Source organism: Vombatus ursinus, unplaced genomic scaffold, assembly GCF_900497805.2.
Source record: "Vombatus ursinus unplaced genomic scaffold, bare-nosed wombat genome assembly UNPS02014176.1, whole genome shotgun sequence".
NCBI classification, from domain to species: domain Eukaryota; kingdom Metazoa; phylum Chordata; class Mammalia; order Diprotodontia; family Vombatidae; genus Vombatus; species Vombatus ursinus.
In genome coordinates, this window is record NW_020953954.1 from 318014 (window position 1) to 343632 (window position 25619).

Consider the following 25619-nt stretch of genomic DNA (forward strand, 5'->3'; position numbering starts at 1 on the left):
CCTCATTCTCACCTCCTCATAGCATCCTCACCTCATTCTCACCTCCTCACCCCATCAATGTCTCCTCACCCCATCCACCCTTCTCACTCCATCCACACCTCCTCATTGCACCCTCACCTCCCTACACCTACACAAGGATTCTCAATGTTAGCATCTTCTGATTCTCTACCCCTCCACTCCCTTCCCCTTTGGAGAGGGAGGACTCTGAGTCCCTGGGGTCCTTGGCCTTGCTGCTGATTGTTGACGAAGTCATCCCCTTCACAACTGACATCTCTCTGGTACCCAAGGCTTCCAGAGCTTTCTGAGAGGGGCATGGACCATGCTGAGGAAATCACAGCTCAGATGGGCAGAGGATTTGCTCACAGCTATGTACTAGAGGCTGAAATCCAGCTCAGGCCTCCCATGACTCCAAACCTAGCTCTCCTTCTGTGAGGCCAAGCTGGCTCCTCCTCTCCCTGCCCTGCCACCCCATCAGGCCCTGGGCCTGCAGAAAGGAGCAGAGCTGAATGGAGGGGACTGGAGACCAGTCTGCTGGGCAGCCTGCACACCTGCACTCAGTCACATGTTCTGTTCTTTGGCTTGGGATGCGGTCCTTGTAGTCCTTGGTGCGGAAAACAGAAAGGCTGTGGTTGACATAGCCGGTCATACAGCTGCAGGACAAGGAGGAGGAGATGTGACTGTGCCCTGCTCTGTCCTGGGGAACACAGGAAGGGCAAACAAGGCTCCTCTTGCCCCCCCCAAAAATAAATGCAGGCTCCCCCATCCCCTTTGCTGGGCCAGATACGATGACAGCGAGTGCCATGCTCGCGCGTCATGAAGGAAGCTCTGCTAAGCCAAGGAGCACCTGCCAAGGGCCCAGGGCTGGGCTAGACCCGAGAACACCTGGGTTCTGTGGGGACCTGGAGCCCCGACCCCCGAAAGTCCTGCCTCTCATCCTTTCCTGAGAAAGGCTTTTAGTAACCAGGGACACAGAAGTCATGGGGCCAAGAGCTTATCTTAGTTTCCTCCTCTGGCCTCTCAGGTCCCTTTGAGCTCTGTCTGTGGGCCCATGAGTCTACAGTCCTCCCTCCTTCCACCTGAGCCAACCCCTCCTCCTCCTCCTCCTCCACCCAGGTCAGGGAGCAGGAACAGGGCCATAGGAGTGGTTTGGGAAACAGAAGGGGCCTGCTTCTGCCCACGTCCTGCTCACTCAGCTGTGACGTTGCTTCCCCGGCTACATGGCCCATAGTAGTACTTGTACATAAGACGGGGAATGAATTCAGACGTGAAAGCAATGATCATCCCATTGGTGATGACTGCCAGCACCCCGATGGCCTCAAGCACCTGCAGCCAGGTCCCTGGAAGGTTGGGGAAGGTCAGGTTAGGGGAAAGTCAAGGGATCCTCTGGGACCACCACTGACTCCGAGGAGTTGGGGGGAATTAGGAACAGGAAGTCCCAGCTGGACCCGGAGCTGAGCTCAGGGCCCAGGGCTTCTTCTCTGTTCTCTCTTCCTCACCCCCCGCCCCCCTTATCACCTACTTGAGGGTGAGTCTGAGCCTGTTCTGCCTCAGTCTCCCCTGTCTGAACTCTCCTTTCCCTGTCTACCCCACACAAAGCTGTGTCCTCTCACACCCCGCCCAAGGGAGCCAGGCAGCAGTCCACAGGGCTGCCATCTCAGGCTCTCACCAATGTCATTTGCCTTCCGGGGTACCAGGCGCCGCTGCAGTCTCACCATCTTGATGGCATCCAGACGGATCTCAATGAGGTTGCTAAAAAACGCCAAGAGTGGGGCCAGGGGGAAGGCAGCCACGAAGATGGTGGTGAAACCATATTGGACCACTAGATACCGCCAAGGGACACAGAGATGCCGCTTACCTCAGCCTCAGACTGATCACCACCCTCTCCCAGGGCCCACGGCAGAGGTGAGGTTGTCTCTCCCCTCTCCCCCATACCCTGACGCACTCATGTCCATGAACTCGTCAAACAGGCTGAAAATGTTAACTTCATTCAGGGAATAGTTTTTCAGCCATTCCTCCAGATTTGGATCATGCAGCCTCCTTCCCTGGGGCCACTCTCTCAGCTTCCGGATGCGATAAGTCAGCCACCTGGTGCAGGGTCAAATATGGGAGAGGTAGGAGATTGAAAAGAAGGGTATAGTAGGGTCAAGTATCAGGGTCCCAGGGGAGAAGGCAGCTGACCTGAGCTGGGTACTGGGATCAGAGATGACAGGTCAGCCAGGCAGGGCTGAGGATGAGGGTCCCGGGGAGGGGGCAGCCGGGCAGGGCTGAGGATGAAGGGTCCCGGGGAAGGGGGCAGCCGGGCAGGGCTGAGGATGAGGGTCCCGGGGGAGGGGGCAGCCGGGCAGGGCTGAGGATGAGGGTCCCGGGGAGGGGGCAGCCGGGCAGGGCCCCAGAAGGGCTTGCTCACGGGCTCAGGTACTCCACACAGTTGCTGACGGTCTGTTTTAGGCCCATGATAATGGCCATTTGCACAAACAAATCCATCATGCAGCCACTGGGGTGGCACTGGAGAAGGCCGAGGAAGCAGAGTCACCCTCCAGGCCAGGGCCCAGGCCCGGTTCCCCGCCCTGGCCTCCAACTCCAATCTGCCTCACTCTCAGTGATGCCCCCACTAAACTGCTCAGACTGCAGCCTTCTCTCCTCCAGCTGCCCAACACCTGCCCAGGTCCACATGATGCTACCCATTCTCCCCTCCTCCCACCTGCCTATGTCCAGGCCCGAGGCTCGACTCAGGCCTAGGCCCAGGGAGCCCTCCTTGACTACAAGGTAAGTAAGAGCCTGAGGGCAGTCTGAAGGTCTCCTCTCCACCCTAGGGAAGCCCTGCTGGCACCACATGGACACAGTGCTAGACACTTGAGGGTGAGGGATGAAAAGGAGGCCGTTGGGACCCAAAACGGACCTCTTCCAGCCTCCACTGACCACCAATCTTGACTTGATTTCCCGGGTGCCCGTTTATCCTGGAGAAAAGAAAGAAGACAGCCCAGAGGGATGCAGAGAAGGGAATGACACTAAGGAGGGAGCCCCCAGCCTCTCAAAGCTCCCCAAAGTCTCTAGCCCCCTGGAGAGTTATGCAGGTGGGAGAGGGTCCCAGGAATGCCAAGGGCACAGTGGAGACCAGGAGAGGATGAAGGCAGGATCCCAGACTAGAAGGGAGGCTGTCCACCTGGGATTGTGGGCTCATTCATCCCCTTGCCCATCTGTCCTTGCCCTCACCTGCCCAGGAAGAAGGCAGTGTAGACGAGGGACGAGAAATGGGTGAAGAGCTGGAATATGAAGAACTTGATGGTGAACTTTCTTTCTCGCTCCGAGAATGTCCGAGGTTTCTCTGGGAAGAAGAGGCAGGAGCCCCAATGGCGAGGCCCGAGAGGATGCCTGAGCCCCCAACAGAAAGGCTGTGCCAAAGCACACCCTCCGAGGAGCGGGCCAGCCTCAGCTGCCTGTCCTGGTGGCCAAAGTCAACTCTGGCCAGCCAGGGCTCAGAGCCCCACATGCTCAGGGGCCTCGAGTCACGACTGGATACCCAGAACCCCGAGATCAGGGGCCCCCAAACGGTATTGGCACCGGCCACAGCCCCTCCCCCCAGTTCCTGGAGGCTGCTTCCAAGCCTCTCTAGTACCCAGGATCCCACCTACTTACCAAAGTCACAAAGTTTCAAGGCTACCTTCTTGTTTACCTGGGGAGGGACAGGGTCGGGGCTCATCGTGGGCCTCAGGGAGCCAAGCCCCCCAGCTGGGCCCCAGCCCCAAGGCCAAGCAGAGCATACAAGAGGGAGGCCCTGCTTGGTGAATCCCTGCTATGGGGAGACTGTATTTCCCCTCAGCCCTTTGTTTCTGGATGATCAGTGCAGCCCTGGGCAGGGCAGGTCATCTCTGCTCAGCTCCTTGGCCCTCTGTGACTGGGGTGGTCAGTGCTACCCTGGAGAAAGGGACAGCTCATCCCTCCCCTTCCTCCATCCTTCCATGCACTCTTGGGGGCCCCAGTCACCTTGGTCATGACCACAATGATTATGTAATGCACCAGGGCTCCAGTGATCACTACCGCCGTGGTCAGCCGCTGCTCCAGGAAAGGCAAAGCTGAGTGGCTGAAGAAGAAGGTGACCATGACCCGATAGAGAACCAGGACGTGGGCCATGCCAATCAGCAAGCAGATCTGGGGGCGTGAGTGGCAGAATGAGTCGCCAGGGCTGTGTGCACCTGGGCTTGGTGTGGCCCACATGGGCGCCCCACACATACCCTCCCACCAATGTTTTGTGGGCATCCCCACCACCAGGGGGCCTAGAGGCATCTGCCAGTTCAGTACCTCCCCCCATGCCCAGCTATAGAGCTCCCTCCCCACCCTGTGCCCCCGCCCTGCCCCCGTCCACCTCTGTGGAGCAGCAGTACCAAGACCAGGGAAAAGATGAGGATGGCACTACTGCGCAGGTAGGAATGCTGGTGCTTCTGTAATTCATAGGCGGGGTTATTGAGCAGTTCCATGGCAAGCTCCTCCTGGGGACACAGGGGACAGCCACCAGCTGCCAAGCATGGTCCCTCCCAGGACGACACAGGCACAGGACAGAGCCAGTCCATACCTGGTCCTCGTCCCACCCATAGAGTTTCCAGCTGGCGGCGGTCCGTGCCCGTTCCCTCTTCCAGAACTCCAGAAACACAGTGGCTATCCGTGGGAGAAGGACGTGAGCATGGGGGAAGCATGGAAACTTCCTCCCCTCATCTCCCATCCTCAGTCTCGTGCACTCACCCCACAGTGCCATGAAGATGGCAAAGAACACCGTGCCCTCATTGTCAAAGAGGTGCGTGAGCTGCAGAAAAGACAAGTTGCTCCTGGGGGATGGTGCAGGCTGCCCACAGCCCAGGGCTCCATCACCCAGTCTGCTGCTGGACCCTGGGTCTTGCTTCTGGTCTCAGCTTCATTGTCTATAAAATGGACACCCCACTGCCCAGGGGAGAGGACCCGACCGGTACCTTGGCAAAGGTGCAGGTCTCTGACAGTCTCCAGTATTTGTGCTGATGGTCTTGGAGTGGGCACATGATAGTTTCATTGGCCTCACAGATCTCTTTGCTGGAGGGGAATGGAAAGAAAGAGCAATGAAGAGGCCTCACTAAACCCTCTGCCTTTCTCATCTCGTTTGCCCCGCCCCCCAAGCTCAAGGCCCCTCCTCCCACCTGATCTGGCTGGCGTGAAAGAGAGAGAAGCTGCTGAGGAAGAGGAGAACGCCAGTGATGGCCGCGGGCACCAGCATCACGGTATACCAGCCCAGCCAAGCAAAGTACAAGGCCACCTTCTCCCCAAAGTAGTTTCTGTGGGGAGACAGCAGCAGTAGCAGACTCACATCAGGTCTTGGGCCCAGACCCCAAGGGGCCACAGGTTCTAATTTTGCTAATGAGCAGACTGAGGAGGATACCCTGGCCTCCCTCAACCTTGGGCCCCCAAACAGACCTCTAATGACTCCCAAACTGAGCCCACCCACTGACTGGGGCCCCCAAACTGAGCCCCTTCCCATTGACCAGGGACCCCCAAACTGAGCCCGCCCACTGACTGGGGCCCCCAAACTGAGCCTCCCCCACTGACTGGGGCCCCCAAACTGAGCCCCTTCCCATTGGCCAGGAACCCCCAAACTGAGCCTGCCCACTGACTGGGGGCCTCCAAACTGAGCCCTCCTCCCCCTACGATGACCACGGTACCTAATCGTGTCAATTGGCTGCTTGTAGAAAATGTCTCTCCACTGGGCCCAGTTATTCCGCAGAAATTCTGCCCTCTGGGCACAGGAGTGGGTGAGAACCAGGCCCCAGGTCCCCTCGCCTCTGTTCCTCAGATCCCCCATCCCAGGCCCTTCACTCTTTCACACACCCCCCAGGGCCTCCCCTGCCCCATCGAGGAGGGACCTTCCCAGGACACAGGCCCCTGGCCCTCTTTCCTCCTGCTCTGACCAGGACTACCCTGCTCCTACCTCGTGGAGGGGAAACATGGTCTCAAACACATGGTCCTTCACCAGATCATCAAACTTCTCTAGGAGAGACAAGTCAGGGTCACAGGGCTCCCTGTCCATGCCTCCTCCCCATAAGCCATAGCCTGGAAGTGTCCTTCCTTTTCCAGGCTCCCAAAGAAGCCAAGGACCCCAGACATGCTTGAAGAGGACATTCCACCCCTGCACAGACCTGAGCTTTGAGCCCCACAGAAACAGAGCCATTCATGCCCCTTTCCACATCCCTCCCAGGAGTAGTCACAGCTCCTCTGGCCCGGGGATTGCCCACCTCTCAGTCCATTCACACAGCCCTCTCCAGAGATAATAGGACCAGCACAAACCCCTCCCAGGCCCTGCAGTGGAACCAGGACCTCCTAACTCATCTGTCCTGCCAGACTTCCTCAGAACTGGACAGTAGTCAGGTCTAGGAGGGAGAGGCCTGAGGCAGAGTTTCTCTATCCAGGACCCTGCAGCAGAGAGGCAGGGAGCTGGGGCATCTCCTTACCACCATCCACCTCCTTCTTCCTCAGGATGAAGTTAACGATGCGAATTCTGAAACAGACAGCAACTCTCAGCATCAGGAATCTTCCAAAGGGCCCATGGGAGGGAGTCTGATATTTCCCACATTTCAGAGAGAAACAGGGAAGACGTTAAACCACAGGAAAGGACCAGGGAGAAGGCTTCACAGTCTGCTCGGTCTGGGAGCTCCAGGGATCAGGGCCCTAGTCCTCTGTCCTCATGGGCCCAAAGTCCAGGAGCTCTGGGGGGCAGGGCCCTGGTCTGCTGCCTTTCTCTCCCCACCCTAGACTGAACTGCCTGAGCACAGGGTGAAAGTCTGTGTCCCCAGCCTGGGGGCTCCCCAATCTCCACCTCTGTGTCTCTCCCACACCAAGCTCCCCAAGGAAGTCCTCCTCTGCTCCCCCCACCCCCAGCACTACCGGGATTTGGGGGAGGACCAAGGCAGCAGGCTAGAATCGAGCTTTGTGGGGACTCACCGAGTGGTAGTGGGCACAGGCCCCTCAGGCAGGGCGCCAGGGGAGGAGCAGTCGGTGTCCTTCAGCAGCTCCCTGTACTGGTTGAAGATCCTGCTGTGAGCCCTGATGCCATAGAACAGCCTTCTTTTGTCTTCTACTTCCTGGGTGGGGGGGGTCACAGAGGTTGGTGCGCAGGGTAGTGGCCCCAGAGAGGGCCCCTCCTCCACCCCCATCCTAGTAATATCCCAAACCCAAGAGCCAGCCCCTCAACCTCTCCCTCACCGGGCCCCTCACCAAGGTCTGGGCCAAGGCCTCTGGGGGCCAGGAGCCCCACCTTGATAGTGAAACCTGTCTTTTCAAGTTCAGCCATGAATCTCTGCCGACGATAGTCCCGTTTAATATTTGTCTTCTGAAGGTCAGACACAAGAATAAAGTCCCAGGTGTCTGTGGCCTTGAGGAGGAAGGAAGAAAGGGAACAAACATCTATTAAGCACCTACTGTGTACCAGGCACCCTACTAGAAATCATCTCATTGGATTCTCACAACAACCCTGGGAGGGAGGTGCTATTCTTAACCCCCACTTTACAGCTGGGGATACTGAGGCAGACAGCAATTAAGTGAGTTGCCCAGGGTCACACAGCTAGTAAGTGTCTGAGGCTGGATTTGAACTCAGGTTTTCCTGACTCCAGGCCCAGTGTTCCAGACCTCAGGGAACCTCAGAGAACCAGAGAGCCCAAACCCCGCATTTTACAAATGAGGAAACATTTGTAAACACACAGAGAGGTTAACTGTCCAGGATGATGTGGTCAGCGTGCATCTGAGGTGGGTTTTGAACCCGAGTCCTCCTACCTCCATGTCCAGTGCCCTGCCCACTTTCCCATGCCATCCCTCAAGCTCACTCCATATCCCTGGCCTCCCCACTTGGGCCTGGGGGGTGGGCGTGGGCCAGCTACTGTACCTGCTGGCTCAGCACTCACCTGGAAGTATCCAAATTCCATCAAGGGGAAACTGTTTGTCTCTAGAACAATGTGAATTTCATCCTCAGAACCCTTGGGAGAGAGACAGGGAGACAGAGAGAAGCAGACTGAGCCAAACTCACAGTGAGCCCTCAGGCAGGCAAGCCATCACTGAGCATTTATTAAGCTCCAAGGGCATACCAGGCATGGTTCAAGTCATTGGGTTTACAAAAAGAAAAGCTACTTCCTCTATCCCAGGACAAGGTCCTGTCGATTGTGTGTCTGTGTATACACATGTACATATAGATTACATACATGTATATGATAAGCATTAATTAAGCACCTATTGTGTGCCAGGCTCTGTGCTAAAGTTCTGAGGATACAGAGAAAGGCAAAAGACAGACCCAAGGAGTTCACAGCCTAAGGGGGAGGGGAGACAACTGTGTGCAAATGGCTAGCCAGGAGATGCTGGACAGGACCAGAGCAGAGGGAAGGCCCCACATTAGGGGGATCAGGAAAAGCTTCTTGCAGAAGGTAGGATTCTCACCAGGGCTTGAAGCAAGCCAGGGGCAAGAGGAGGAGGCCTGAACTCCCTGGTGACTCGGGGAGGAGGCACTAGTATCTGAGGAAGTCGAGAAAGGCCTCCAAAAGGCCATGAGATGGAGGCTACAGGAGGCCGGGGCTAAGGGCAGGGCCAGCAGAGAGGAACCGGGAAGCTGGTGTGGCTAGAGCAGACCATGTCGGGGGTGGGGACGGAGTGGAAGGGGGGAATTCGCCAGCAAAGATAGGAGCTTTAAACGCCAAACAGGACGTAGGCTGAAGTCTGGCCTCAGACCCACACTGACCCTGTGACTTTAAGATGAGAAAGGGGGGAGTGGCTGCCCTGGTAGAGGGAGTCATCTGGGAGGTCCTCAGACCAATCCTGATGGGGCGGTGGGACCTAGACCCCAAAAAGCCCTGAGACTATGTCTAAGTAACCCAGCCTTGGCATTCTTGGGGTTCCAGCACCCCTAAACCATGTCCTCTTCAATCCTCGGTCCGGTTCCCACATCCTCTCCTAAAAGGAGCCCAAAGCCTCCTGCGCACCTCAATATGGAGAGGCTGGGACCAGGAGACCAATCGAGAGGGAGGCCAATGCATGGTCTAGTGGAGAGGGGAGGCTGTGGCCGGGAGGGAAGAGGGGTGGAGGGGGAGTGTGCCTGTGGATGTCCTAGCCGTGGATCTGGTGGAGTCTGGGCTACCTCTGGGCCCTTGACAAAAGGGAGGATGTCTGGGGAGGAAGATGAGCTCAGTCTTGTGTCAAGTTTGAGACCAAGTGAGAAGGACAAACGAGGAGAAACAGAGAGGAAGGCAGGAAGATGGGGCTCAAGTGGAGGCCAAGGCCCTCAGTGAGTCTGTAGTCTGCCCCACCCCACCTCCCGCAGGGTCCCGGGGGTGAGGAGTGGGGAGACGTGTTGAGAGCCCGGCCATCGGACCAACACCCATGCCAGCCCCTTGTAGTTCACAAACCCTTAAAGGTAGGAGGACTCCTGGAAAAGAGAGGAGAGGGAGCAGCAAGGAAGTGCCTTAGGGTTCCACTGTGACCTTAGGCAAATCACTTAATCTCAGTAAAATGCAGAGGCGAGGTAGCCAGCCTCTAGGGTTTCATGCCCAGCCTTAGCCCCACTGGCCTCCGTGGCCAGCCAGCCTCTCACTTCCTTCCTCCCTGGGTCACGCGGCCAGCAGGTTCCATGCTTTCCGGAACTCGGAGAGCAGGTTAAACTGCTGCTCCAATCTCCCAGAAGCTTTGTGTCCACACCCAGGTGGCCAGCCCCTCCCCAAGGCAGTCAGAGAGGCATGGCCCAGATGCCTGAGGTCTGTCATGCCCGGGATCCCCACCGGGGTTCTGTTCTGGGTCTCAGAGCAATCCTGGGCAAGGGCTGGGGCCCAGACCTCTCAGATCTCTCCTTCCCCACCCACTGACCTTGGCCTCCCCACCTCCATCATGCCTCTGTTCAGAAGCCTGTGGGGCCTCCCATGGCCACTTGGCTGGATGCTGGACTTGGCCTGCAAAGCTTTTCAGAGTCTAGACCAGCCTCGGATTCCTCCCACCATCCTCTGCCTTCCCTCCTACTCACGTGCCCTCAACAAAGGTGGAAAGCATCATGTCTGCCACCATCCCAGCTGGGTCCACAGGTTTATGTTCCGTGATCAAGTGGCCTTGACCACTGCCAGGCTGCCTTTGTACTCCTCCCTCATTGGATCCCTCTGCCACCCTCCCACAGTGGTTCTTCCCAGCCTCCCGGGGCTCCCTCTGCCCCTGTGACTCTCAGCTGAGACCCTGCCTCATATTCTACAGAAAAAATGACAGCCACTCGCCATGAGCACCCCCTCCCATCACTCAGGTGCCTTGTGACTCTGTCTCCTCCTTCCCCTCTGCCGCGATGAGGTGGGGCTGACCCCTCCATCCCCCTCTCTCACTAATCTTCAATCACTCGATGTCTGCTAGCTGCTTCCCTATGCCCTACAGACACACCACACGTCTCCCAATCTCAAAAAACCCTCATTTGATCCTTCCATCCCCACTAGTTACAGTCCCATATCTCTCCATTTTGTGGCTAAATTCCTCGAGAAGACATCTACACTGGTGTCTCCACTTCCTCTCCTCTCATTCCCTTCTTATCCCCTCACAATCTGGCTTCTGACCTCATCATGGAAAGTCACCCGTGACCTCTTAGTGGCCAAACCCAGTGGCTTTTTCTCTGTCACTCTCCTTGACTTCTGCAGCCTTGGACACCGTGGGCCACTCTAACACTCTCCCCTCTCTAGGTTTTTGGGACCCAGCACTCTCCTGGTTCTCCTTCTGCATCTCTGACCACTCCTCCTCTGTCTCATTTGCTGTATTTGCACTCAGGTTATCCTCATGAACTGTGGGTGCCCCCCAGGGCTCTGTGCTGGGCTCTCTTCTCTTCACCTTCTATATTATACTTGGTGATATCATCAGCTCCCATGGATTTAATTACCCTCTGATGATATCCTGCCTTAGCCTCGCTGCTGACCTCCAGGCTGGGATTTCCAGATGCTCGTTGGACATCTCATACTTGATGTCTCACAGACATTTTTTTTTTCCTGCGGGCAGTTGTGGCTAAGTGACTTGCCCAGGGTCACAGGGCTAGTAAATGTCTGAGGCTGGACTTGAACTCAGGTCCTTCCTGATTAGAGGGCCACTTGCTCTATTTACTGCACCACCTCGCCGCCCCACATCTGAAACTCAACATGTCCAAAACTGAACCAAACATTCAACTCTTCCAAATTTCCCTGTTATTGTCTTGTTTTTTTTTTGTTTTTTTTTGTTTTGTTTTTGGCAATTATGGTTAAGTGACTTGCCCAGGGTCACACAGTTAGTAAGTATCAAGTGTTTGGTCTAAGGCCGGATTTGAACTCAGGTCCCCCTGACTTCAGGGCTGGTGCTCTATCCACTGCACCACCTAGTTGTCCCTAAATTTCCCTATTATTGTCAAAGCTACCACTAAAACTTTTTGGCATCATCATTAATAATAATAATAGCATTCTTATAGCATCTATTATATGCCAAGCACTCTGATAAGCACATATATTATCTCCTTTGATCCTCACAACCACCCTGGGAGGTAGGTGCGATTATGATCCTCATTTAACAGTTGAGGTTAAGTGATTTGCCCAGGGTCAGTAAGTGTCTGAGGCTGAATTTGAACTCAGGTCTTCCAGACTCAAGGCCCAGTACTGGATCACCGAGCTGCCTGGCCTCCTTTCTTGCACTCCCCCATACATCGAATCTCTGCCCATCTTGTCTTTTCTATACTCACAAACTCCTTTCCTTGACCACACCAACCCTCATCACCTCACCCCCGGACTATGGCCAGAACTGCTGGGTGGACTGCCTGCCTCAGTCTCTCCTCCATCCTCCATTGAACCATCAAAGGCATTCTCCTAAAGGACAGGTCTGACAATGTCCCCATCCGCTCAGTGACCTCTGCTGGCTCCCTATGGCCTCCAGGATCAAATACAAAATCTTCTTTGGTGTTCAGAGCCCTTCCTAGCCTGCCCCTCCTTTGCCCGTACCTTTCCAGGCTTCTTACACCTTATTCCCCTCCAGGTACCTCACCCCCGCCCCAGCCGCTACACCACACCTCCTGGCTGTCCAAGACCCTCATCTCTCTCCTCTGGCCATCCCCCCGTGCCTGGAACACTCTCTCTTCTCATCTTCACCTCTTGGCCCTCCTGGCTTCCTTTAAGAGCCTGCTAAAAGCCCACCTTCTGGCTACAGGAAGCTTTCCCCACCCCTTCGTGGCTCACGTCCAGTTCATCTGTCTAGAACTTCTTTGCACACGGCTGTTTGCAGCTTGTCTCCTTTGCTAGACTGGAAGCTCCTTGCGGGAAGGCACTGTCTTCTACCTTTCTCGATCTCCCTGGAACTCAGTTCAGTACCTGGCACACAGTAGGCACTTAATACATGCTTGTTGACAGACTGATTCAAGGCCCAGATCAAACACCGTTGACTGCTCTGAGCCTCCTGTGAGCCTGCCCCTCACGGATCCGGTCTCCCCAGCCAGGAACGGCGGCACCTCAGCTCCTCACTGTCCTCTGCCACAGAACCCGAGAACACAGTGCAGCTCAGCCAAACGATGAGGGCCAACCACCGCAGAACCTAGTGGTGGTGGCATTCCATCTCTCTTCTTCCAAGGCAGGGAGGACGGCCCCCCTGAGGAGACGAGTCAAGAAGAAGGCTTCCTCTCTGACAGTTTCAGGCAGGCCCTTCTGGCCTGGGGAGCGGGGGACACTTCACCTGATCTTGGGCTTCCCAGCCCCCTTCAGGGTCAGGTAAGCAGCTCCACTGTGGGCGAAGTGAGACCATCGGACCCTTCGATCCCACCTCACAGGCAGCCAGGCTTAAACTCCCCTCACCAGACTCGCTCACGGGGGGCAGACAGAAAAGAGGTGAGTGACACATCGTCCAGAACTTGAGGTCCTAAGGCCTCTCTTCGCAGGGCAGCCTGGGGCAAGCAGTGAACTGCCCTCAGTGTAGTCCTAGGGGTCTAAAGTCCAAGGGCAGGGAGCAGGAGGCACCAGGCCAGGGAGGGCAGGCTCTGAGGTGGGTACCCAAGTGCTGAGGACACAGCACCCACATCACATTTCTGCCGAGGGCTGGGCCAGCCCATGAAGGCCTTGTGTGGGTGCTGGGTTTCACTTGCTCTCACCCTCATCCTGACCAGTTTCTGGGCCTCCGGGTTTGCAGGAAGAGGGAGAGTAGGTAGCAGACTCCGAGGAGCTTTAAGTCGAAGCTCCTCCCTTGGGCTACCCAGACAGCAGCTGCAGCCCTGCTCCACCTTTCTGGATGCTGCGGCAGCACGCAAATTCCCAGGGCTGAACCTTTGCAAAGTCCTGTAGCTTTCTCTTTCTAGTCTGTCCCCTCTGAGGCTGAAGTGAAGGCTATGGTCTCGTCATTCCCTCAGTCTCGAGGGTAGTTGGAGGAGAGGCATGGGGAAGTGGTCCGTCTGCCAGTGGGGTCCTGTCCTTTTGCCCCCTCTCTATTAGTCTCCCTCTGCTCTTGTCCAATTGGACCCAAGCTCCACCGGACTCCATCCAATTCATTATTTACAGTCCCTCGGGTGCTATTCTTCCATGAGGCCTCCCCTGACTGCCCTAACCTTGATGTTGCATGACCCAGACCCTGGAGCACTTCCATTCTTCCGGGCGCCAAACTCTGGCGCCAAGGGCAATTGCCCAGCCTTGTGGTTTCTCCCTTGACTGTGCCTGGAGACCCCAGAGGGTTCCTTGTTAAGGTCTGAGCTGCACCAGCGACTTCTGAGGGCCCTTCTACCTCGGAGTGACCCATTCCAGGATCACACAGCTGCCTGCTCCCAAGTCCTGCTCGCCCGTCTGCCTCCACTACCATCCTTCAGAACTCAGCCTGTTTTGTTCTACCTGTCCCTCCATTGGACTGTAAGCTTCCTGAGGGCAGGACCTTGCACGCAGGAGATAGAGTCACTGTTTCTGGAACAGAACTGATTGTTGCCTCCCCAGCCAGCGCATTTCTTTTTTTCTTTTTTTTTTTTTAGGCAATTGGGGTTATGTGACTTGCCCAGGGTCACACAGCTAGTAAGTGCCAAGTGTTTGGTCTGAGGTCAGATTTGAATTCTGAGGTCAGATTTGAACTCAGGTCCTGCTGACTTCAGGGCCAGTGCTCTATCCACTGCGTCACCTAGCTGCCCCTAGCTAGCACATTTCAGGAGCTGATGAGATGCAGTGGCGGCTGCTCCTCTGCGCCATTCCCCTCCATTCCAGCCCAGGCTTGAGCTGGCCCCAGGGAGAAGCGGTGGGGACACGCTGAATGCCATGGCTCTTCCCCTCTGGTAGCCCATGACAGTTTATAGACTAGAGGAAGGGGCCCGGCCACAAGTACAATAATGGCGATGCTACTCTGACAACCAGAAGATGACTGTGTCTAGGTCATTTCTATAGCCCTTCAAAGAATGGCATTTGGTCCTCACCCCAATCCTGGGAAGGAGGGGCTGTTATAATCCCTAGTTTACAAATGAGGAAACTGAGGCAGACAGAGGTGAAGTGACTTGTTCAGGGTCACACAGCTAGGTAAGCATCCCTGGCTGGATTTGAACTCAGGTCTTCCTGACTCCAGGCCCAGTGTTCTATCCACTGCATGTTTAGAGATGAGAAAAGTGAGGCCCAGAGTGTCATTTACTCAAGGTGAGCCCGGATTTCTAGACTCCCAGTAGGAAATGGCCCTCTTCCCTCAGGCAGTAATTGTCTGTCTGGACTACAGAGGATTCTGTTTGTTTTCTGGTCTGCCCAGTGCAGGAGCACAAGCCCACTCTGTCCTCATCCCCAGGGCCCTGGGGCGCAGGGAATCAGCATCAGCAGCATGAGCAGAGGCAGAGGGATAAAGGGGGTAACCCCAGCCTCATGGCTGCCGCCCGTTGGTCTTAGGGGAGGGCTACCTTCCCATCCTACCTCTCCCCGAGCCAGGCCCAGACCCACACCTGAATTGGTTTAGGGAAAGAGGACTGACTTCCAGGGATGGGAGGCGGCAGGGGGTGGAGCTCACCTGCATGATGGAGAACAGACTTGGGCTCTGGCTCTCTCTCCCTTCCGGTTCTGGCTCCTGCTCCCAAGGCGCACACTTCGGGGGGTCGGCCTCAGGTGCAGGACAGTGGGCTTCACCGGGTGCTGGGCCCCCGGGCCAAACTGCCTGCTTACCTGTCCCAGGTGCACTCTGACTCCTCAGCTCTGACTTCCGCCTGAGACTCACCCCTCCCTTCTAGGAATACCGGCAGCCCTGGGCTGAAGGGGAGGGGCAGGGAGGAAGGGGAGCGGCCAGCTCCCCAGGCCCCCTACACACTGGGCTGGGCTGTTGAGGGCCGGGGGCGGTGGGACCACACCCTGGGAAAGCCTGGGTCCTAGGTCAGGAATGTGCTTGCTCCGGGGGGGGGGCAGAATGAGTATCCTCATCCTTGGGAGGTCTCTCCCATGCCTGCCTGAGGACTGAGGAGACCCTCTGCTAAGACAGACAGGTCAAGAATGGTCACTTTCAGGGCAGCTAGGTGGAGCAGTGGATAAAGCACCAGCCCTGAAGTCAGGAGGACCTGAGTTCAAATACGGCCTCAGACCAAACACTTGACACTTACTAGCTGTGTGACCCTAGGCAAGTCACTTAACCCCAACCGCCTTAAAAAAAAGAAAAAAGAATGGTCACTCTCCCAGATTCTTCCTGCCCCTCTAGGGAATGAATTAAAATGCTGTTTCCCAAGTGGGGGCCAGTTGGCCCCCATGTGTGGAAGGCACTCCCTCCTTCCCTCTGCTCTGGAGTGCTCCCAGGTCCTTCAAAGCACAGCTCAGATGCCCCCCTCTGACGGGAGGCCTCCTGGAGGGCCTTGGTATCACCAGGGCCTGGTGGAGAGTAGGTCTTTTAAGGATCAGCCTCCCTGCTCACCATGGGCTTAGGCTTTGGCAGTGGAGGTTTGTCCTTGGGGCTCCTCCCAGGCCACCAGGAGGACCTGCGACCTGGAAGGAATTGGGGCTAGATTAGGGTTGGGCTTTCACCAAAACCAGCCACAGGGTCTTGTGGGCCTTGGGCTGTGGCAGTTTCCCAACTGGGGCGCCAAATGCTCAATGCGTGGCCTAAGTCAGCCTTCATTCTCAGTCGAGCCAGCCCAGGCTGGGAGGACTAGTCGAGATGGTGATCACCCCTGGACAAAAGCAGGTGGATCTTTTGGGAATGGGGGAGGGGAAGGTGGGACTAGATCGCCTTTGGCGATCTGAGGTCACAAGACCAACCAGAGGCAGAAAGAGGAACCATTCCCTGTTCAGGCCCAGTGCTCAGAAGCGACCCCGGAGACCTGCTGCCCAGGAGTTGTGTAACCCTGGATGTCCTCATGGCAAATAGAAATCTGAGACTCGAGTTCAAATCCTAACTCAGACCCTAGCTGTGTGACCCTAAGCAAATTGTGGTGGTGGCTGTGCAGTCGTTTTAGTCACGATCCTCCCGACTCATTCAGGGCTTTCTTGGCAGAAATACTGGAGTAGTTTGCCACTCACTTCTCTGGCTCATTTTACAGATGAGGAAACTGAAGCAAGCAGAGTGAAGTGACTTGCCTAGGGTCACACAGTTACTAAGTGTCTGAGGCTGGATTTGAACTCAGGAAGATGAGTCTTCCAGGTCAGGTTCCCCATCTAGTCCCCACCTAGCTGCCCTCTAAACAAATCACTTTACCTCATTTTCCTCATCCATAATGTGGGAAGAATAATAGCCCCTTCCTCCCAGAGTCATTGTAAGGATGAAATGAGGTAATAATTGTCCAGCTCTTAGGACAGTGCCTGGCATTGGTAAATGCTATTGAAATGTGCACTATTATTATCTCTCTGGGCCTCAGTTTCCCTATCTACAAAAGGGGGAGATTAGACAATCTGGCTCCATCATGGCACCCTTCTGTGGTGGGGGATGGTTTCCTGGAAGGGTTCTAGTCTCTGTTTCCCAAGGTTGTCTCTCAGCCCAGCCTGAGGGGCTCCTGACCTGCGCTGTCTGCGTGGCTGGGTCTGTGGGTCGATGCCAAGGTTGGGGAAGGGCTCCTCGGGGCAAAGAGGCTCTGAGATGTTTTGGATTGCCTCCCCAGGCCACTGATGCCTTTCTTTCCCTGGGGGTTGGAATATGCTTAGCCCAGGAGCCACAGCCCAAGGCCCACAAGACCCTGTGGCTGGTTTTGGTGAAAGCCCGACCCTAATCTAGCCCCAATTCCTTCCAGGTCGCAGGTCCTCCTGGTGGCCTGGGAGGAGCCCCAAGGACAAACCTCCACTGCCAAAGCCTAAGCCCATGGTGAGCAGGGAGGCTGATCCTTAAAAGACCTACTCTCCACCAGGCCCTGGTGATACCAAGGCCCTCCAGGAGGCCTCCCGTCAGAGGGGGGCATCTGAGCTGTGCTTTGAAGGACCTGGGAGCACTCCAGAGCAGAGGGAAGGAGGGAGCGCCTTCCACACATGGGGGTCGTCTGGTGCAAAGGACAGAGAGAGGATGTCATGCATGGGAAATTGCCAGCAGACCAGTTTGACTGGAATGTAGAGTCTGGGAATAGAACGATATGGATAAGATTGGAAAGGTGGGTGAAATCAGCCTGGGGAGGACTTCAAATGCCGGGCTGACGAGGCGGGAAGGAGGTGCCAATGATTTCTGAGTGAAGTGGGAGGCAGGGATGGGAGCAGATGTGTTTTAGGGATGTCAGGGGGGCCTTTGAGATGTGCCAGGGTGGTCCCTAAGCCAGAACAATAAATAAACCAGGGGACCCCTCCCCCTGCCCAGTCTCCTCCTGGAAAGCTCTGTCCTTGGCTAGCCCCAGGTCCTTGCCTGTTGCCCTTTCCAGGCTCTCCATGCATGTCATAGATGGAAAGCTAACAAGATACACCCCAGGGATACCCAGCTGCCTTCCTGGTCAGGACCTATAGCTGAGGTTGCCCCACCCACAGGCTCCAGAGGACTTGGCCAAAGCTCATGGGCCAGGTGCAGGGGCCCCCAGTTGAGCCCCATCCTCTTCCTACTGTGGCCTGAAGACCGTCCTGACCCTCCAAGGTAGAGTTCAGCCCTTTGCTGCACCCCAACCAGACATCTATACACACCCCCCACTCAACAGGAGTGGGTGGCTATAGTAAGCCATAAGAACCAGCTGGCACTGGGCTAGCCTAACCCTTGAGAGCCCAGGATCCTCTCCATGCTAGAAGGGGAGAGGATGCTCATGGTGCTTTGTGAGTCCCCAGTAAACATTTGTGGGGTGCACAGACATGCAGGAGTTTAAACAGAGCCATCAGGACCAGGGCACACCCACTCCGTGTAGGGATTTATTTAGAAAGACAAATGCCCCTCTTCAGGTCTCTACGGGAGCCTGTGATTTCCCTCTTTTGGAGAGCAGAAAGAGGCCATGTCCAGCCAACCACTGCTTGGTTCCCTGCCTTGCAGGGGTGCTTCAGCACACCACAATCAGATCTCTCTAGTCCTCAACAGATATTTGCCCACTAAGGGGAGAATGCTCTTGAGATGGAAGATAAAAGCAAATTCCCTGGCTGTTCAGGATGGGAAGTGTCCTGCTGAGCCCAGGAGGGGCTTTATCCTTTACCTTTTTACCTTTATCTTTACCTGATCCTTTACCTTCCCTGACGCCACAAAAGACACTCAGCCAGCCAACAGTTAAACTACTAGGTGAAGGGAACTCGAAGACCATGCAGGGAGAAGAGATCTCAGCTCCCGGCTCTCTAATTCTGAGCACCAGATCTCAGACTGCGCTGTCCAGCAAATCACTCAGATAAGTGATGGTGGTAAAAGCCCTGGGAAGGTTGATGGGTCCTGGGAAGGAAGGGGTGAAGGGGTGGCCTCGTCCGCCAGCCTGTGCCTCGGCCACATGTTCGAAGTATGCACTTTGCCTCATCTCTGCTTCTCCTCTCCCCTCCCTCCGCTAGTTTCTCCACCAGTCCCGAGTTCCCCTTCCCTGTGGGTCAGCAGCAGCAGAGGCTGAGGTCTCTCAGCCACTCAGGAGTCATCTCCCAACATGTAGGCAGCATCACAGGGTGGTCTCTCAGGGGACTGCCCAACCCAGCTGGGCTTGGGGTTAGAGGCAAACTAATCTTTTGTGCAGAAAGGCAAGGTCAGTTCTGGACTTGCTCTCGACCAGAACCTGACTCCACTGGAGGGTACTCTGCCCATTGGGCTGCTCCCAACAGGGAGCCTGGTGTGAGCCTTGGTAGAGGGACCATCCCCTACAGACCCTCACTGGGCTGAGAGTCCATGCCCTTAATAAATGCTAATTGACTTGACGCGTTGGTATGAGATCCCCTGAGGTAAGGCTAGGACGAGGAGGGGGTCCCCTGCCCAGCTCTGGAAGATCTTCAGTCTCAGCCTTGTCAGAGGGCCCCCTTCCTTGGCCAGGGGTGGTCCTCGGGCAGCCCAGAGAGGAAGAGTGTGTGAGAGGGAGGGAAAGAGGGTAAAACTCTGTGACCAGCAGGCCAGCAGGCCAGCAGCCCCTAAAAGGCCAGGAGAGAGATGAGGTTTCAGAGGTCCCAGTCCTGATGGAGTTGGCAGCTGGGCTGGGGAAGACCCAAGGTTGACCCCACACAAGCCCGGGCATCTCCATCCCCAGGGCTTTTTGTGGCCTCAGAGCACTGCATCCAAGGCTAGCCCAGTGGAGTTACCTCCAGGAGGGGGCTACTCATTGTTCAGGAAAGTGAGAGCAGTGATGGGGCCCTCAGTTATCCAGAATCTGTGAAAGGGGACGTTGTCCCCCCTTTTCTGCCTCTGCCTCCATACCTGAGCTCAAAGGCAGCCTCCCACAAGAAGCTTCTCCACATGGGCGTCCCCAGCTGTACCTTTGCTTCTCTATGAACATGTCTCTGGACCCCCAACAGCAAGTCAGCTCTTTGAGGGCAGTGTGGCACACAGTAGGTGCTTGTTGAACAAATGAATGAATCCGACCAGGGGCCACTGGTGGCACAGTGAATAGAGTGCTGGGTCTGGAGTCAGGAAGACCTAGGTACAAAACCAGCCTCAGATACTTACTAGCTGTGTGACCCTGGGCAAGTCACTTCACTGCTGTCTGCCTCAGTTTCCCCAATTGTACAATGGGGGCAATATCAGCACTTATCTCATGGGGTTGTTGTGAGGACCAAATAAGATCATATTTGTAAAGCACTTAACCAGTGCCTGGCACATAGTAGGTTTTTTATTAATTTATTTTGATTTATCAACAATCACTTCCACATGCTTTTGAGTTTAAAATTTTTCTCCCCCTTCCTCCCCACCACCTTCCCCAAGACGGCGCACAATCCAATATAGGCTCTACGTTTACATTCCTATTAAACATATGTTCACATTAGTGATGCTGTAAGAATTAGAACCAATAGGAGGAACCACCAGAAAGAGGAAACAAAACACAATAGAAGAAAAAAAATAGCCAATAGTATGCTTCGATCTGCATTCCAACTCCATAGTTCTTTCTCTGGATGTGGATAGCATTTTCCATCACGAGGCTTTTGGAGATGTCTTAGATCCTTGGATTGCTGGGAAAGGTTAAGTTTATCAATATTAGTCATCACACAACGTGGCTGTTATTGTGTACAACATTCTCTTGGTTCTGCTCACTTCACTCAGCAACAGAACATACAAATCTTTCCAAGTTTTTCTGAAGTCAGCCTGTTCATCATTTCTTACAGCACAATAGCATTCCATTACATTCACATACCACAACTTGCTCAGCCATTCCCCAATTGATGGGCATCCACTCACATAGTAGGTTTTATACATACACATATAAATGCTTATTTCCTTCCTCCCCCCTGGCCATATTACCAATCTTAGAATCTTCTCCTCCCCCTTCTCCCCCTCCTCCTCTTTCCTTCTCCCTCACCTCCCTCCTCCTCCCCCTCTCCTTTCTTCTCCCCCCCTTCCCCCTTCTCTTCCCCTTCCCTTCCCCTTCCTTCTCTTTCCTTCTCCCTCACCTCCCACACCCTGTCGCTTGCCAAGCCTCTGACCCTCACTCCCCCACAGTTCTCCCATATATTCCCTTCCCTCCACTCACCCTAGTTCAGGCTCACCCGGCTCTTACCTGAACCATCGGGGTAAACCTCCTCCCCTGTCCCGCTTCCACACTGTGGTCCAAATGATCTTCCTAAAGTAGCCCGCTGCTCGGCTCATAAACTCACCAGCACCTCCCTGTTGCCTCCAGGATAAAACAAACACCCACACCTGGTGTTTAAGACCTTTGGCACTAGAGAAGCTGACATTTACAGGGCACTTTCAATTTGCTAAGGGCTCAAAGAGCAGAGAGCCCTGCGGCAACCTTGTGGCCATTTAGGACCAGACAGCCTTTGCTCCAGTATTCTAAGCTGGAGTCTGCCTCTGCCACTCCGGCCTCTGACCTGTCCCTTCCCCGCTCCCCTATCACTCAGCTTTAAAAACTGTTGTTGCCTGGCTTGCCCTCCCAGCTCTTCTCAGGGGCTACTTCCTCCATGAAGCCTCCCATGATCTCCTCCCACACCATGTTAGGCAGTGCCATAGACTGCCTTGGGGGCTAGGGCATGCCCCCTGCAGCCACAGGAAGTTCTCAGGTCCTGTCCTGGTCATTCCTGCCCTCCCTTGGGAGACTTGGGACTTCAAAGAGTGGAGTAACCTGGGGTGCTGGGGAATGGGCCTGTTCTGCTGGGCTGGGGCAGTCCCCAGTCTGGTGTGTTTACATAGGGCAGGGTGCTCTTCTCCAGCTCTGGGGGCTCAGTTTCCTGCAACTGGCTCCCCTACAAAGGTGCCAGAGCAAGAAGGAAGGAGGCATGGCTGTCCAAAGTCTGTGGGTGGAGGTACCTGGCTTCCCCGTGGTCTGGGGCCTCTCCACAAACTCAGCAAATTCCTTCCTCCTTGTGTCTCCATGGGCTCATCTGTGAAAGGACGGCTTTGGGCTGGCCCGGGCTTCTTTGTCCCTTTGGGGTCACAGGCCCCTTGGGCAGCCAGTCTGGAACTGAAGACAGAGGAAGCGAGTTCTCTCAAAGTGCAGGTATCCAAATAATTTTTTACAAACACATAAGTCACCAGCCCCCAGGGGAAGAGCTACTGGACCCAAGGGTCTCTGAGGGCATTTCCAGCTTCAGGGCCATGATCTCAGGAATTAGACATTTACCCTCCTCCTAATGTGGTCTTGGGTTTCAGCTTAGTTCAGGCAGCTGGGACAACCCCTGTGCCCTCCTCTCCCAACTTGGCAGAGTTGGATCCTCCGAGGGTGATTACTCCTCCCAAGTTCTAGGAACCTCAGCACAGCAAGTGGCACTTAAGAAATGCTTACTGATTGACTGAAGACCCACATCCAAAGCTCAAACTCAGGAGTCCCCACCAATGGGCTTCCTATTAACAGTCAGTCTGCAGACACAGCTCTTTATGTACAAAGGCATTTATTAAAATGTCTAGTAAAATCAGTACCTACAAGGCATTCCTCTCATATACCTGGGATGTGCTCTCCCACAAATGCCCACAGCACCCTTAGGAAGAGTGGGCCTGAACTGGACTACCACAGTAGAAAGGCAGACATGGAGGTAGCCTACGCCTGGGACCCAGGTAAACAAACCACCCTCTCCATGGAGTGCCTGAAGCTTCTCCCTCTTGCTTGAGTCCAGAAGTCACATTCTTTGAAGCTGTTTCTGACTTCCAGCAATGATCTCTTGGCATTTATGTCTATCTGGAGAGGCCGTCCTTGCTGCTTCACCTGTACCTTGGACTTTGTCTACCCGACTTCCTGACTCTTGCCACCTGCTGGACGGTGGTTAGACACTCTCTTCAGCTCACGATTCAGACTGCCTGACCGTCTTCAATCATTGTTTGTCCGGTGACATTGTTCTCTTCCACTCAACCAGACTAGTTTGAATTTTGTAAAGGGATGAGTGTTAACATATCTAACACCTTGTCTATGATTACATCCTGCAACTATATCAACTGAGGTGGAGTAAAATGGGGGAGGTCCCCAGGAGGGAGGAGGAAAAAAAAAATCTAAAATTGTAGATTTAAAGAGGAAGTGCTTCTGTTGAAACACCCATGGCTGGTCGTTCATATCAAAGTGTGGGGTGAGGCAAGTGGGGGTCCAGCTGAAAGGAGGCTTTTTTTTGCTCAAGAAGACAGAATTGAAAAGGTTTAGGAAGGGAAAGGATTTGATTAAAAAGAGCCCTTTGCAAAGCATGTATTTTTCAAGTAGTTAACAAAAACAAGTTGGAGTTAGTAAAGTTTCTTTTACTTCTTGAGTAACGAACATGCCCTTTCTGATGGAGTATTCGCAAATGTTTTTGTGCCTTTGCACCAAATAGGTGCAGCTCTCTCCTAGCGAAGGGAGCGTGTACACCTGGGATGGAAGTGCCAGACAACATTCCTTGCTGGGCCCCACGTTCCTGGGCTCTTTATGTGATGGGAAATGAGCAGATGGGGGCTGGGGTCTCTGGAATGTGGCACTGGCCTTGCTCTGGGGACCCTGAGGCAGGAGAGAAGAGACTGGGCTGCTCCTGAACTTGGGTCGGGAGTGACCTTGGCACATCCGTCCTGCTCTGGAACCAGAGGGCAGAGGTGTGGCTCAGGTGGAGAACGACTTTCCTTTCCGGGCCTGGAAGTTCCCCTAGAGATTCAAGAGTCCAGTCTAGAGACAAATCAAAAGAACAAGCATTTATTAAGTGGTTACTGTGCACCAGGCATTGTGCTGAGCACTTGACAACCACCCTGGGAGGTGGGTGCTATTATTTTCCCCATTTTATAGATGAGGAAACTGAGGCAAACAGAAGTGAAATGACTTGCCCAGGGTCACACAGCTAGTAAGTGTCTGAGCCTGGATTTAAACTCAGGCCTTCCTGACTCGGGGCCTTCACTCTAGGCATTCTGGCATCACCCAGGGGATGCTCGCCCTTTTGGACACCTTAAACTGACCCGTGCTGCTCCACTGTCCACTGGACAAATCCAGTGGCGCGTTCAGCAGATGCCCTAGTCCAGTCGCTGGCCCTAAATCTATCAGCCGCCTCTCTGTGTTGGGAGGCATGGAAGCCTTTTAGGGGAGGTCCAAGGGCTGTGTTTATTATCTAAGCAACCCCTAGAACAGCCACAAAGAATGGGAAGGGGACCCACACCTGAGTCACAGCGTGACAGCCATGACTCCGCCCCCAAAGCAAGCCCTGCCCTCCCGAGTGCATTTGGTTATGGGCCTCTTGTCTGGACAGAGGATGCTACGGCCGGGACTGTGGCCCACTCTGGCTGCCTCTGTCCTCACCCCCCAGCTCAGACTGCCCAAGCAGCCCCTGCCGGTATCACCCTGAGGTGCTCCCCAACACTTGCCAGGTCCCGCCAGTTTCACTTTTGCCACACAGACACCCCTTCTCTGCTCAGACACGGCTACCTTCCCTGATGGAGGCTCTCCTCCCCTCTAGCTGCTGGGGGGGGGTGCATCTGCCTGCCTCAGTTTCTCCAGTCCATCATCCCCCACTCAGCCACCAAAGTGATCTTCCTAGAGTGCAGGTTCGACCATGTCTCTCCCCCTCCCCCACACAATAACCTTCAGTGGCTCTCTCTCACCTTGGCTTCCTGCAAGTCCCGGCTAAAATCCCACCATCTACAGGAAGCCTTCCCTGATTCCCCCGTGATTCAAGGACCTTCCCTCTGAGATCATCTCCAGTTTTTGCCTGTGCTGCTCCCCTTTAGACGGTGAACTGCTTGAGACCAGGGCCTGACTTTTGCCTTTCTTTGTCTCCCCAGTGCTTAGCCCAGTGCATGGCACACAGTAGGTGCTTAATAAATGCTTCTTGATTGGACTATAAAGCCCAAAGTCAGACATTTCAGACACTGTCTGGGACCAGAAAAGACACTCAAGCTCAAAAAAAAGATGGGGCTGAAGCACCCATTGCAACATTAATCCTAGCATGTGCACAGCCCTTGGAGGTTCACAGGTGCCATGACTGTCCTCATTTTATAGACCAGAAAGCTGAGGCTGAGAGGAGGGCCCAGGGTCACACAAGACTGCATGTGCATGCGTGTGTGTGTGGGGGGGGGGTAAGTATGGGTGTGCGTATGGGTGTGTGAATGTGTGTAAGTGGGGTGGGGGGGTAGGGTATGGGTGTGTATATCAGTGTATGTATGGGTAAGTGTGGGGTGTGTGTATAGGTGCAAGGTGTGTGTGTATATGTGTATGTGTGTGAGCATTCAGGTGTGAGGGGGTGTTTGGGGGGGGGTGTGTATATGTGTATGCGCATGGGTAAGGGTGAAAGTATGTGTGGGGTATATGGATGGGTGTGGGATGTGTGTGTGTGTGTGTTTGGGGGGGTGTGTATATGGGGATATATGTGTGTATGGGGGTGTGTGTGTGTGTTTGGTTGTGGGGGTTGTTTGGGTATGAGTGTGTATATGGATGTGTGTGAATGGGTAAGTGTGAGGTATGTGGATGGGTGTGGAGTGTGTATATGTGTGTGTGGGGGTGTTTGGGTGTGTGTATATGAGTAAGTGTGAGGGTGTGGATGGGCTGTGTGGATAGGTGTGGGGTGTGTGTGTGGATGGATGTGTATGGGTGTGTGTGTGTATATGGGTAAGTGTGTGTGTGTGTGTGTGAGTGGGTGTGGAGAGTGTTTGGGTGTGAGTGTATATGTGGGTGTGGTTGTATGTGTATATGGGTAAGTGTGGGGGAGTGTGGAGTGTGTGGATGGTTGTGTGTATGTTTG

At 54.8% G+C, this 25619-nt stretch overlaps 1 protein-coding gene across 3 annotated transcripts in view; it reads right to left on the reverse strand.

The window, feature by feature from the left end:
* ANO9 (anoctamin 9) overlaps window positions 1-15144 on the reverse strand; it is a 16439-nt gene extending 1295 nt beyond the window's left edge. Inside the window, exons 1-21 of one of the 3 annotated variants that reach the window (XM_027860131.1) lie at window positions 14974-15144; window positions 7914-7985; window positions 7271-7387; window positions 6958-7097; window positions 6468-6514; window positions 5948-6006; window positions 5682-5755; window positions 5163-5297; window positions 4962-5058; window positions 4738-4798; window positions 4571-4653; window positions 4383-4439; window positions 3985-4149; window positions 3637-3673; window positions 3214-3325; window positions 2900-2957; window positions 2408-2505; window positions 1943-2085; window positions 1667-1819; window positions 1190-1337; window positions 549-650 (exon numbers count right to left, since the gene is read on the reverse strand). In XM_027860131.1, coding sequence (XP_027715932.1) covers window positions 549-650; window positions 1190-1337; window positions 1667-1819; window positions 1943-2085; window positions 2408-2505; window positions 2900-2957; window positions 3214-3325; window positions 3637-3673; window positions 3985-4149; window positions 4383-4439; window positions 4571-4653; window positions 4738-4798; window positions 4962-5058; window positions 5163-5297; window positions 5682-5755; window positions 5948-6006; window positions 6468-6514; window positions 6958-7097; window positions 7271-7387; window positions 7914-7985; window positions 14974-14979 — 1964 coding nt within the window. In that variant the 5' untranslated portion in view covers window positions 14980-15144. Of the gene's footprint in view, window positions 1-548; window positions 651-1189; window positions 1338-1666; window positions 1820-1942; window positions 2086-2407; window positions 2506-2899; window positions 2958-3213; window positions 3326-3636; window positions 3674-3984; window positions 4150-4382; window positions 4488-4570; window positions 4654-4737; window positions 4799-4961; window positions 5059-5162; window positions 5298-5681; window positions 5756-5947; window positions 6007-6467; window positions 6574-6957; window positions 7098-7270; window positions 7388-7913; window positions 7986-14973 lie in introns of those variants that run through there. The other 2 variants (XM_027860130.1, XM_027860132.1) reach the window with 2 other exon arrangements.
* Window positions 15145-25619: the final 10475 nt, after the last annotated feature.